Source organism: Siphateles boraxobius, unplaced genomic scaffold (genome assembly GCF_051911475.1).
Source record: "Siphateles boraxobius isolate OS27281-9 unplaced genomic scaffold, OSU_SipBor_1 13, whole genome shotgun sequence".
NCBI lineage: Eukaryota > Metazoa > Chordata > Actinopteri > Cypriniformes > Leuciscidae > Siphateles > Siphateles boraxobius.
The window spans coordinates 14,846,029-14,858,529 of record NW_027508733.1 but is presented as its reverse complement, the minus strand read 5'-3'; the positions used below and the strand labels follow the sequence as shown (position 1 = coordinate 14,858,529).

Genomic DNA, 12,501 nt, shown 5'->3' with positions numbered 1-12,501 from the left:
ATTAATAAATTCTTTGAAATGTTAGGTAAATCTGCCTGTAAACTACTTTCACATCTTTAAGGCTATATCTGTATGAATAACAAAAAGAAATGGACAAGTGAAAACTAAAATGTCGCGTGACTAACCAAAGGCCTGGTTGAGCAAACAGAAAAAACCTCTTCTGCTCTCTCCAGCCCGCGTTGTTCCCTCGAAGACTGAGAGTCAGCGATATTAGATCCTGCTTTGAAACCCAGGGGCAAGGGCCCTGTTGCTGAAACATTCACGGCCTGTTTGACCACTACCGACACGCACACAGGGTCACGCACAAAACCACGCTTCGGGGAAACTGACGCAGCTTGTCAGTGCTGTAATTTACAACCCTGCGTTATCATTAAATGAGTGAGGAAAGGGCAGGAAACTGCTCTGTGCTGCTAAGGTGTCCAGCGCTGGGCATTGTCGCTTTGACCTCATCACTTCCTGTTATTCCTTTGGCCCGGGTGAAGGTCAAGCTGGACTCACTGTATACTTTGTTTCTGTGAAATACTGGATGTTCAGGTTTTGAGTTTGTAGCACTTGCTTTGTGGCAGTTTGAACTAGCCTTGCAACTTCAATTACATTGTAATGTTTTCTGCATTTAATGTTTGTTGCTGTGGAGCTAAATGATTTTTAACTTCCCAAACAATCATGAGTGAAGCGTCTCTAATGAGCTGAGAATTCATTGAAAATGGTTTCGGATTTCATATCTTTTTATAAATATGCCACTAAGATAAAATTGTAATTACCCATATGTTTGCTCAGAGGTTACCAGGGCATTGCTATGCGGTTGTTAGTGGTCACTAAAGGGTGTTCTAGGATCTTCTAGTGTCTTTTATTTTATGCGCATTGCTTTGCAATTGGTGGGTGGTTGTCAGGGCAGTGCTTTAGGGTTGCTAAGGTGGTCTGTGCTTTGCTATGTAGCTGGTGAGGCATTGTAGGCGGTTGCCAGGGTGTCGCTCTGCACGCAATAGGATAGCGCTACAACCAACGAGCGACAAAGAAGGTGGCGCAGCCAGAGCGACGGACTTCATTGCCGTTTCTTTATTTTCTCAAATAAAAGTTTAACTCCAAGTCTTCCAGAGTCGTGGCCAAAGCCGACTTGAAAGACCGCTGTTCGCCAGCAGCAGCAGCAACCGCCATCTTCTTTGTTTTCAAGTAGCTGGGAGTTCACGCAGAACCGTCGCAACTCTGCCGTTATTATGTTAAGCCTGCCCACCGACTCGATGTGATTGGCCTGAATAGAGTTTGTTTTTTCCAGCTCGTAAGCCAATGAAGAGTTGCTAGACGACCCTGACTGCAAATTACAGTTGCTGCCGCTAGGGTGAGTCTAGATCTCTAGGCTAGTAGGGCTGGGTAAAAAATATAGATTTTTCTTTATTTTAATCTACTATTCTAATTTTTATAAACGATATCGATTCTTAAGTCCCATAATCTATCTTCTGTTGTTTTCAGTTGATAAATGAACAGGACTCCGGCTTCTATTACGAAATTTAGCGCTCTAATTTAGCGCTCTTTAATCTGGCGCAAAAGCTCGGTGTTGCCGCATCACATCGAGCAATGGCAAAGCAGACGTGAGTACGTGAACTGATGATCTCTTTTTATAGTTAGTCATATGAATGAACATCAAACATGTTAAAAGATGTAAAACCTACCGAATTCCGTTGCATTTCTCATGTTATCGCTCAATCAGTGTTTCAATAAAACAGATTAACGTTAACGTTAACAATGTTACCTCAGAAACGTCATTCAGCATTAACGTTAGTCACCTAGAAAAAGCAACTTGCTAAATATAAACCATATTACATATTCATTAGGCCTATATTTTTTTTACTGTTCTTCAGTATTTGTACGTGTTTGAATAAATCTGTATTTTTTTGACAGGCACCATTTAAAAGTTTATATTACAGAAGCCGAATTAGAGTAGAAACATAATAAGGTAATTATAAAGTTAGTAGTATAACTTTATTATTATAGCATAGTTTGCAGCATTAGTTGAGAAATTTTCCTTGAGAAAATTTGCCATCTGATAGCCTATATCCAAATGAATCGATATCGAAAAGATGGCCCAAATTTGTGTCAATACCCATCCTATATGCAGTTGCCTAGGTGTTCTGAGTGTCTTTACATGCTTTGCTATTCAGTTACTAATTTCATTGTGGTTTTTAGTTCATTGCTGAGCACTTGTATGTAGGTGGTTTTCAGGGTGGAATTTAGTGCATTGCTATGGTTGGGGTATTTGCTATGCAGTGTTCTGAGGTTGTTGTTTTTTCATGCATTGCTGTGGCCACTAAGGTTTTCTCTGTGGTTTTTAATGAATTGCTGAGCATTTGCTTTAGCATTGTTGGTGAATAGCAGGGTGTTACTACTGTAAGTGGTAGCGAGTGTCTTTTTACTAGTTTTAGTGCATCTCTCTGTGCAATTATTAGGGTGTTGCTGTATAGCTATTAAGGTATTCTTTTTCATGCAATGCTATTCAGTTCCTAATTTCATTGTGGTTTTTAGTTCATTGCTGAGCACTTGTAGGTGGTTTTCAGGGTGTTCAGAGTTGATTTTAGTGCATTGCTATATGGTTACTAGGGAGTTGCTATGCAGTTGCAAAGGTGTTCTGTTTGTTTTCTGTGCATTACTATTCAGTTACTAATTTCATTGTGGTTTTTAGTTCATTGCTGAGCACTTGTAGGAGGTTTTCATGGTGTTCAGAGTGGATTTTAGTGCATTGCTATTCGGTTACTAGGGTGTTGCTATGCAGTTGTCAATGTGTTCTGACTCCTGAGTGTTTTTTCATGGATTGTTATGCGGTTGCTAAGGCTTTCTCTGTGGTTTTCAGTGCAATGCTAAGCAGTTGCTAAGCCATTGTAGGTGGTTGCCAGGGCGTTACTATGTGGTTGTAAATGTATTCTTAGTAATTTTTAGTGATTTTCTATCGATTTCATTTGCTAGAGTGTTTTGGGTGGTTGTATACTGACAAAGAGCCCAACCTCAAGTCTTCAGAATATTCTGTTCTGTAGTGGCTCATGTCCCTCTTTAAAGGACCTTGTTTATCATCTGCTGCACAAAAACTGTCCAATCACTTAGAAAAGTAATAGCATACCTCTTCTCATAAGACGAGTCAATGCAGGATGCGTTACATGACAAAGTTTAATATTCAGCAAACACTATTAATTATTATGTGGCACAAGAACCCTCAAGAGAATTGGGTTAACAAACTTTAAAAAACAAAATAATGATGACCACTTTTAACCTGACATGCTCATAATTTTGTGTTTTCTATTCAAAGTGAACATTTTTATCTCTGTCAATAGTATCACTATTCAGGAGACAGACACAATAGCAGGAACTCTCAAAGTCTAAAATTGATGACACAGCAGAGCCGCAGAGTGAACGCTGCTGTTTTTAACTATATTGAATGTCGGCTTTCCAATCTCAATCTTCTGCAATCTAATAGAATGTTACGTTTTAAATTACATTTTTATTATTTTTTCAACAAGTGCACTTAAATAAAAGCCTAAAAAGACTCTTAATCTGAAATAGAATAAGAGGTATAAAAGTTTTTGATTGTTCAAATAATATTTTATCAATCCAGTAGGTCACATGGTATAGCAATGCGCTAAGGACTCCATGGTCACGGCTTCAAATCCCACAGAAAATAGCAACTGATAAAATATTTTAGATAAACGTGCTGCTAAATCCACAAATGTTGCTGTTTAAATATCTTGGTTTCTCACAGGTTTCTCACTTTAAATAACAAGGCGACCTTAACTCTAACCCTAGCTCTGCTGGCACTAAATGTCTATGTGACCCTTTGAGATAAAGAAAAATGTGCTAATGCTCAATGTACCGTTTTCTAATTCTGCTGAACCCTGCAATCTTGTCAGCTGACAAACATGGACTTCCCAAACCAACATGGAAGCGATGCAGTGGAGGAAATCCGGTGATTTTCCTGTCAGGAAAATTTGTTTTTCTCACCCTTACTCTTGCTTGAAGCTGCTGTGTGGTCATAATATTAAACCTCTTTCACTCTGTGTCAAGCTGCTCAACATGCAAATCCTTGAAAGCACATGAGCAAAAAGGTCTGAAGAGGTTTTTCGGGAGATGTTTGAAGTCGAGATATCCAGTTGTGTCCTGTGACTAGAGATTGTGGCCGGTCTCGGGAGAGACTTTTCGGTTTGTGTTACATGTTTATCTGACAACTTTTCGGGAGTTTTTCTGGCTTTGAGAAAGCAGACATGTCTTATCTTTTCATTTTGGGACTCACGGTACTGTGGACTACACAGATTCAAGTAAGTTGCTTTTTATTTGTAATTGATCAGTGTACTGGTACTGAACCATTATACTTTTGTAAGGGTGGTATAATTTATAATACTTTTTAGACATGTACGTTTCTGTGCTAATACTGTGGTATTCTTTGAAATAATATGTCTTGTAAAAACTGGCAATACCATGGTACTTTGCTGATGCCAGATGATAATACTATGGTACTTTGATTACTATGATAGATAGTATGATAGACCCCGAAGCTGTCTATTATACTATCTATAATAGTATAAATCAAAGTACCATAGTATTTTCATAAGGTGTTGAAAAGTGAAGTCTACAGCTTTAAGTAACTATTTAAATGATTTGTTAAAAGCTGTACCATGGTAATACCATGGTATTCTTTGAATGATCATGTAAATACTACACCATATAAATATGCGCTTTTAAAATAGTACCATGGTATTTTTGTTTTTGGATCATGGTACTACCAAGTATTATAGTATGGTACTCCACGCCACGGAACTTCCTTGAATACCATGGTACATCCACTAAAAAAGTTATATTGTCATAGTACCAGGTTCACTATTATTTTTTTATTTCTTACTGATCACTGTAACATGGTACTGACTCTGGTACTGAATTTTTGTAAGGGTGGTATAATTAAATTTATAATACATTTTTGGACATGTACTACTATGGTAATACATAGTATTTTTTGAAATACTATGTACATGGCTTGCAAAAAGTGGGGGTACCATGGTACAGTACATTACTGGTATCAGATGATAATACGTTAGTACTTTGATTTATACTTTGTTAAACTCATACTATATTATACCAATATTTTTGGAAAAATCCCATGTTTTTTTCCAAAGGAAAATGATAGCGCCATGGTAATTTTAGTATAAGTATAACAAGGTATTCCCATGGTCCATGTTATATATTTAAATGGTATGTGAATATGGATATGGTACCATAATAATATATATAATATTTGGACCTGAACCATATGTGGGCTTTTTTAGGCAAAGCACCACTGCTTATGGCAAACTGGATGGGACCCTAAAGTGGCCCATGTGGTAAATAGTGAATATTTTCCAAATATCACAAAACAAATGTGGGCTACCTTTTGAAAAAATGTGGCACACTCGGAAAAAGTCTAATCTAGGTGTAAACCAAAAGTGGCCAACATACATTGTAGAAAATGTGTCCCAATTATATTTAAAAATATATAATATATATCTGGGCCAGTTTTGACAAAGACATGTCCCATGTCCCAGTAATCACTGGCGAATATACAAAAGTACAAATTTATTATTAAAAACAATGGTAATCAATGAAGGTGTAAAACATTTAAAAAAAAATCTTAAGTAATAGTTTTTAAATTCTGAGATGTGACCCACATTAGGGGCAGGTTTGGTTTACTTGCTTCATTTTTAGCTGAGATGTAGCTATGCTATGACTTGCTTGTGGCCCAGATCTGGCAAACAGGAGCGGAACGCCAAAGTACCATCATTCCACGCGGTATGTCGGCCGGATCTGGGCCATAGCAGTTTTGCTATCTGGCGGGGTATCAAAGTTTCATACTATTATCATCACTAAAACATAGTACTTTGTACCACACTGTGAGGATTTGCATTGAAAGATTTTCTCGTAAAACTCTTACATTTTGTTCAAGTAAGTTTTTTTTGTAAATCTTTTTTTTTACTGTTTGCGTGATTTGTGTACCGGTCTGGCATTCTTGTTAATTTTTCGTGGTTGAGTCTCATTTGGTTTTCTGTCGTTCCAGGCCGCCTCTAATCGCTGCGATTCGCCCGTTACAATTGTGAACAAAGCTCCCTGCACATCCTGCGCTGCCGCCGCTGCCATCGTCTGCCCGAGAGGGTTCAGGAAGATCACCAAGACCCCCGAAGTCTGCAAGTGTGTGATTATCCAGCCTTTTCTTTTCCGTTCGTTCAGTATGTTTGTGTCTAATGTGATATTGTCCTGTTTCAGTTATGTGGTGGAAATCGGGGATCGTCAGGTAGAGCAGCAAGGGTGCGCTCATACCTGTCAGGGGGTTACGACAGTCCAACAGTGCTGTCCGGGCTTCTGGGGGCCACTGTGCTTGCGTGAGTTACAATGACCTCAAAAAACACTTAAGATTCACAAAAAATTCATGAATGTCATTGCTTTTTATGAAATATACAAGTAATATATCCAGTATATAAGTCCTAACATTTTTATAGGGCCACTATATATCAGCATCTCCTGAACTATACTAGTCAAGTACAGTGATATCACGTAATGGTTAAATGTCTGAGCTGTTAACACAAATACATGCAGGATCAAAGTTACTGTAAGTTGCTTCGGGTATAAGAAAGTATCTACTATGTGATGAATTTCCTAACCAGTCCTCTGTGTTTCTCCAGCTTGTCCTAGCTGGTCAGAAAAGACGTGTAATGGTTATGGTACATGTAATTCTGGAAAATCAGGAAATGGCACCTGTGTTTGTGATGTAAGTGCACCTGAGTTACATTCTTTTACTTTGATTTTAATGTAAATTTTAAAAATGTTATGCTTTATTTATTTATTTATTTATTTCAATTTTATTTAAATAAGTCTTGCTAGGGTAAGTGATAACATAAACGTAATAATAATATAAATGTATAGAAAATTAGTTACCTTTTATATTCGCAACACAGTTATGTTATATGTATTGTTATATTAGTTCAACAGTTTCTTGTTGGTATATTTATCTGTTTACTTTAACTGAGTCATGTTGCTAGTTCAATAAATATAATTAATAAAAAATAATAATATAGTAAATTTTTATTTTTTTTAAATCTGAGTTATGTTCAAATACTTACATTGTATGTTAATTGTAGCTTAAAATTTGGTTGAAATATATAAACAAACAAATAAATAAATAAACAAGCACTTATGTGTTTTTTTATTAGTAGAAGCCAAAAGTGACATCCAGCCTAGAAAATTGACATCTTCACCCTTATTATTGATATGAATTATATATATATATATATATTTAAAAAATCATTTTTTTTTTCAAATAATTACCTTATTGTGTTTTGTTCTTCCTTCCCCTTTAAAAAACAAATATCCCCTCCGGACATCACTTTTGGCCACTGCTGTCTGTAAGCCTTGTTGGAGCAAGACAAGTAAATGTACTCTAAATAACTAAATAAACAATTTATAATAAATTAGAGGTACATTTTTAAATGTTAGGCTCCTCTATTTCAGTTTTATGTTCATTCAGTAATAACATGTTTTGTTTGCTGAAATTTATTTAAATATGTCTTGTTCAGGGCTATTTGTAGTATATAATAATAATAATAATCATCAACAACACTTTTACAGGAGGGATATACAGGTTTTGCGTGCCAGAACTGTTTGAATAAAAATGCCTATGGAGACCACTGCCGTTCAGGTCTGTTATTTGTACGACAGTAACTTCTGATCGCATAAGTTAATAATCATCATTTTTTAAGATAAAATGATCTAACGGTAAAACTTTTGCAGAGTGCAGCTGCGTGAATGGAAAGTGTGACTCAGGACCCGAAGGGAATGGTGAATGTTACTGTCAGCCGCCATATGTAGGACCAAAGTGCGATAAAGGTAATTGAAGTTAATCCACCCATTTCTCATTGAATATATACAATTTAGAGGTGGGCATAGATTAATTTTTTTAATCTAGATTAATCTCACTGTAATCTTGGAATTAATCTAGATTAATCTAGATTAAAATGGCTCATTTGAATTCTGCAGAAGACATTCAGAATATGTGTGCTACCCAAATAATGACTAAAAGTAAGTCTTTGAGAAAAGTTCGCCTCGCGTAGGCATGTGAATTTCTGCCAAAAATGCCATTCGACAATAGAGGAGCAAAAGTCGAATATCGTTCGGGGAAAAAAACCGCACACTCACAATGAAAGAAAGGGACGCCAATTTCATCTTTAGCAATTTGTCATCAAACAAACTGTTTATTAATTGAACAAGTAGCCTACCATGTTTTCGCCGTTTTTTTTTTACGTATTAGGCTAATTGGATAATATAAAATAATGTCATATGTCATAATGATTTTATGTGAACCTGCCTTTACCGGCAATAGCCTCCTCCTTTTTAAACAAATTAGTTTTCAATCAATGTAAACTATTCTTTTGACTATGCCCCTGCGCAATACACACACATTACCGCGGGATGGCGGGTGTTCAATTCATAAACTGTAGGCCTACACAATGGTAGCTTATTTAACCTGTTAACCTTTGCCTGTGCGCCAACGATCTGAAGCGTTTTTTTGTAGCCTATAAATTAATGTATATGTCCAAAAAACGGATAATGTCATACTTTTTAGTAGTGCTATCGTGGCGTAATAATCTGTTTGGTTGTAAAATGTATTACCTGAATGAAATGAAATCGAATGTATCGTCCTGTGAATCATTCATTCACAGACAACTTACGAAGATGTTCAACTAATAAAGATCTTCATCGCTGGTAAAAATATGATGCATTTGCAGATTTGCTTTCACTAGACTAAACTGTTGAACCACGGCCATTTCATCCATTGAACGCGCTTCAGACGATTCAGTGCGTGAGGAACTGAACAGATCATTCAGACTGATTCGCGAACCGATTTAGACAGATCTGCCTACTTGTTTGATGAAGTCTTTGAACAGAATCGACTCAAAAGAGTGATTAAAAAGCCCATAAAAAGATAGCCTACAGCGCGCTTGGAATAAACTCATTTAACAACATGTAATGGCATTAAAATAAAGTAACGAGAGGAACGTCGCCCAACGTAAAAGTATAGGCTACACCATGTGTCCCTGACAGGAAAATACTCTGCTGCGCGATCTGTGACAGTAGGCGCGGCGTCAATTATGTCAAATATACTAGGCTACACATGGAATTGCGCGAAAATATAATGATATCCGAAAAAGCTATTTTATGATCCCAACCCAACTTTGAGAATAGATTAACGGCGATATTTTTTTGTCGCCCGATAAGAGTCTCACGTTAACGCAGCACGTTAACGCAGATAATGGCCCACCACTAATACAATTACTGTTGTATATATACAATTACTGTTTTATTCTGTTAAATATCATTATGTTGATTTTGTTAAATCACACTTTTCTTTTGCTCTGCAGTTTCTTCACATTGTACAAGCTGCCCGGCCTACTCGTATTGTAAGGAAGACGACACAGGCGCCGTGTGCGAATGTCTGAAGGGATACAAAAAGATCGGACAAGCGTGTATAGGTACTTCCCTGTCCCTGATGTTTAGCTACATGCTAAACAATAGATGTAGTGTTTTATGTCATGTTTTGTAAATTTAGGTTAATTTTCCTCTCATTATAAAAGTACACCATGAAACTTTTTTTTTGGTTCAAAATTAACAAAATGTAAATAATGTAACATAATCAATCCTTCTTCCCAAACGTTTTTTTGTCTTACCCTTTATATTTTAGAAGTGTCAGGATGAAATAGCGTACATACAGTACATCACTAGCCCCTGTGTTTCTCGTCATATCTGTAAATAGAGAGAAGTTGCTCCGGCTACTTTGATGCGTGTTTGATGTGGGAGTGGCATAGGTTAGTTGTCACAACAAGCGGGAAAGGTTGACATAGGGCTGTTAAATCTCAAACCTCCAGAGAATCACCCGTTTTAAAAAAACACAGAACAGAAGAGAGTTTGCAGGCAAAAAGAGAACGCGACTGAGCTCGTAATAAAACAAGAATCAACATTGGCTTGGCTTTTTAGAAGGGATGTGAAATGTTTTAAAAGCGTGAAATGTTTTCATTACTCAACAGATGAGTGGTTTTTTTTTAACAGCTAAATTGCCATATTTAGCTCTCTAACAGAGTTCATTGTAAAGCATTATCTATTGTGAAGGGTCGTTTCATTATGGTTGTTGTAGCCCTGTGCTGGAATTTATTTTCAAGGAAGTACCATGTCTATTAACGGGTAAAGCTACAGTAACGTCTTCAGCTAGTCAGTTTGAGATCCTTTCCGTCTAAACTGGTTATATCTCTTAAACTTAGTAGTGAATGTTATATGAGCAGCAGGATAACTATATTTATCCATAAAGTCATGCAGAACTGAAGCACAACCAAAACAATGTTCTTCAAAGTTTTTTCTTTTAACGACTAGAGGGCCAAAATTTTCAAGGTGTACCTGTAAATACAAAAGAGGCTAGTCCCTATCCATCATCTCTTCTACCCTGTTCCAGGTTTGTGTTCGCCAGGAAAATGTGACGCGAACGCAAAATGTTCATTTAGCGGTGGGAAGTTTCAATGCGAGTGTGAAGAGGGATTCAAGGGAGACGGAGAACATTGCGTTCCCATCAACCCCTGCGACACTAATAACGGAGGCTGTGTGGAGTCCACCCTCTGTGAATTTACAGGCCCAGGGAAGGTGAGCAATGCATTGTGGGATGGAATTTGAATCTGAAGCTAATGTAGAATTCAATGTTGTTTGTTATATAAGATTTGTGTGCGTTTCCTCTCCAGTCGAAGTGTGTGTGTTTGCCCGGATCAGAGTCACCTGACCCATCCAAGGGTTGCAAGCCAAAGCCTGTCTGTACGCCAGGTTCATGCCACAGCAGCGCTCGCTGCGAGGTGAACTCCAACGGCTCGCCCAGGTCTGTCCCGGTGCTTCCCTCACAATAATAATACGACAGTGCCACACTATTCACTGAGAGAATCTCACAAAACCTTTCCAAAACATGTTCAAGTCACATTTCACCCAAAATCAGAAGAAATTACGTATTAAAATATTTTTTGTAATTTTGTTAAATGAAAATTAAACACATTTTTTTGTTCATTGCAATATTTTTCACATATTTCAAGACATTTTACATCACATTTCTCATTGCCGTGATGCATCTGGATGATTTAGTTAAAAATAGTGTAATATTGTTAAATTAAAATATGCATGATTTGAGATTAATCAATTATTTTATGCATTGTGATTGCACTTTCCTCGTGAATTCTCATTACCGTAATGCAAAGAAATGCAATTATATTATATTTTTGATTAAATATCTGTCAAAGGATATTTAAAATGTTTTTATATATTTACGTATTAATACATCATGACAGTATTTGTTGTGCTGCTATTGATTAATGCTGATTTTAATTACAAAGTAATTGTATTACAGTCATTTTTACTGTATTGCAGTAATGATATTCTAAAGATATGTATTGATAATTAAACATCAGGATGCATAATAGTAATATTAAAGAAACAAATTCAGAAGAAAACTTTCTTTTATTTATTATAAATTTTGTTTAAAGTAAAGCGTATTTTTGGACCATTGCAACTTATTGAATTGACCCTTCAAATGGGAAACACACAGCTATTTTCGTGCACAGCAGGGTAAGTGAAATGTGAAAATAATCTAATAATTATATATCAAACAGTTTATCCATACATTTTGTGGAATAACACTAACACCGGGAGAGCCGCGATCAGATTGGGTTAAAGTTACTCAGTCAGGGGTAACGTTAGTAGGCCGTCGATTAACGAAATGCTGAAATATATTTTAAAGTATGTCAGTGAGCCTCCGACTTGTCTTTAATCGTCTTATTTTACGTTAAAATATATGCATTATGAACAAAGAACAGTCATTATTTCCAACTTCCAAGCAATATGTGTTTTTGTTAATCCTGTGGACATGTAGTTGTGAATGTGGTCTCCCACACTGCTGATCCACGCACATCATTTCTCCTCTTGGCTTTTAGATTTTCGGGAAGGAAAAAAATTCCACTCCCCCGTCCAAACTTTTAGGATACCGGGTATCAGATTAGCACAATCCATACGCACAACGCTTCGGCATGTTTCACTCGCTCGAAAGCTTGCCAGACCTCCCGCGCCTAGTTACGGTTGCTAAGACACGATTGCCCAGTTGCGGTTTTCGGGCGTGGCTTAGCGAAGGGTCAATTTTGACATGATTTTCATGGCAATTTTACACCACAATTGTCATTGCTGTGATGAATCTGCATGTTTTACTTAAAAATCATTTTAAATTTAAATCAATACAAAGATTAACATGAATTAATTTTGTATGGATTGTGAAATCTTTTATCAGAATTAAGCACATCTCCCCCTAAATTCTCATTATTGTAATGCAAAGAAATCTAATTTTAAATTGCTTAAATGTAATTTTAAATAATGTCACAATGCAAAAAATAATTTATGAATGGTTCTTAAATATGGTTATTTTTCATAACA

The 12,501-nt window shown here is 36.5% G+C and overlaps 1 protein-coding gene across 1 annotated transcript in view; it reads left to right on the top strand.

Moving 5' to 3' along the window:
- Window positions 1–3,910: 3,910 nt before the first annotated feature.
- Window positions 3,911–12,501, top strand: part of stab1 (stabilin 1) — a 45,287-nt gene continuing 36,696 nt past the window's right edge. The window contains exons 1-9 of the mRNA XM_077226034.1: window positions 3,911–4,295; window positions 6,062–6,192; window positions 6,268–6,383; window positions 6,684–6,769; window positions 7,627–7,696; window positions 7,789–7,884; window positions 9,417–9,527; window positions 10,499–10,683; window positions 10,779–10,909. Of these exons, the coding sequence (XP_077082149.1) occupies window positions 4,242–4,295; window positions 6,062–6,192; window positions 6,268–6,383; window positions 6,684–6,769; window positions 7,627–7,696; window positions 7,789–7,884; window positions 9,417–9,527; window positions 10,499–10,683; window positions 10,779–10,909 (980 nt within the window). The 5' untranslated portion in view covers window positions 3,911–4,241. The remainder of the gene's footprint in view (window positions 4,296–6,061; window positions 6,193–6,267; window positions 6,384–6,683; window positions 6,770–7,626; window positions 7,697–7,788; window positions 7,885–9,416; window positions 9,528–10,498; window positions 10,684–10,778; window positions 10,910–12,501) is intronic.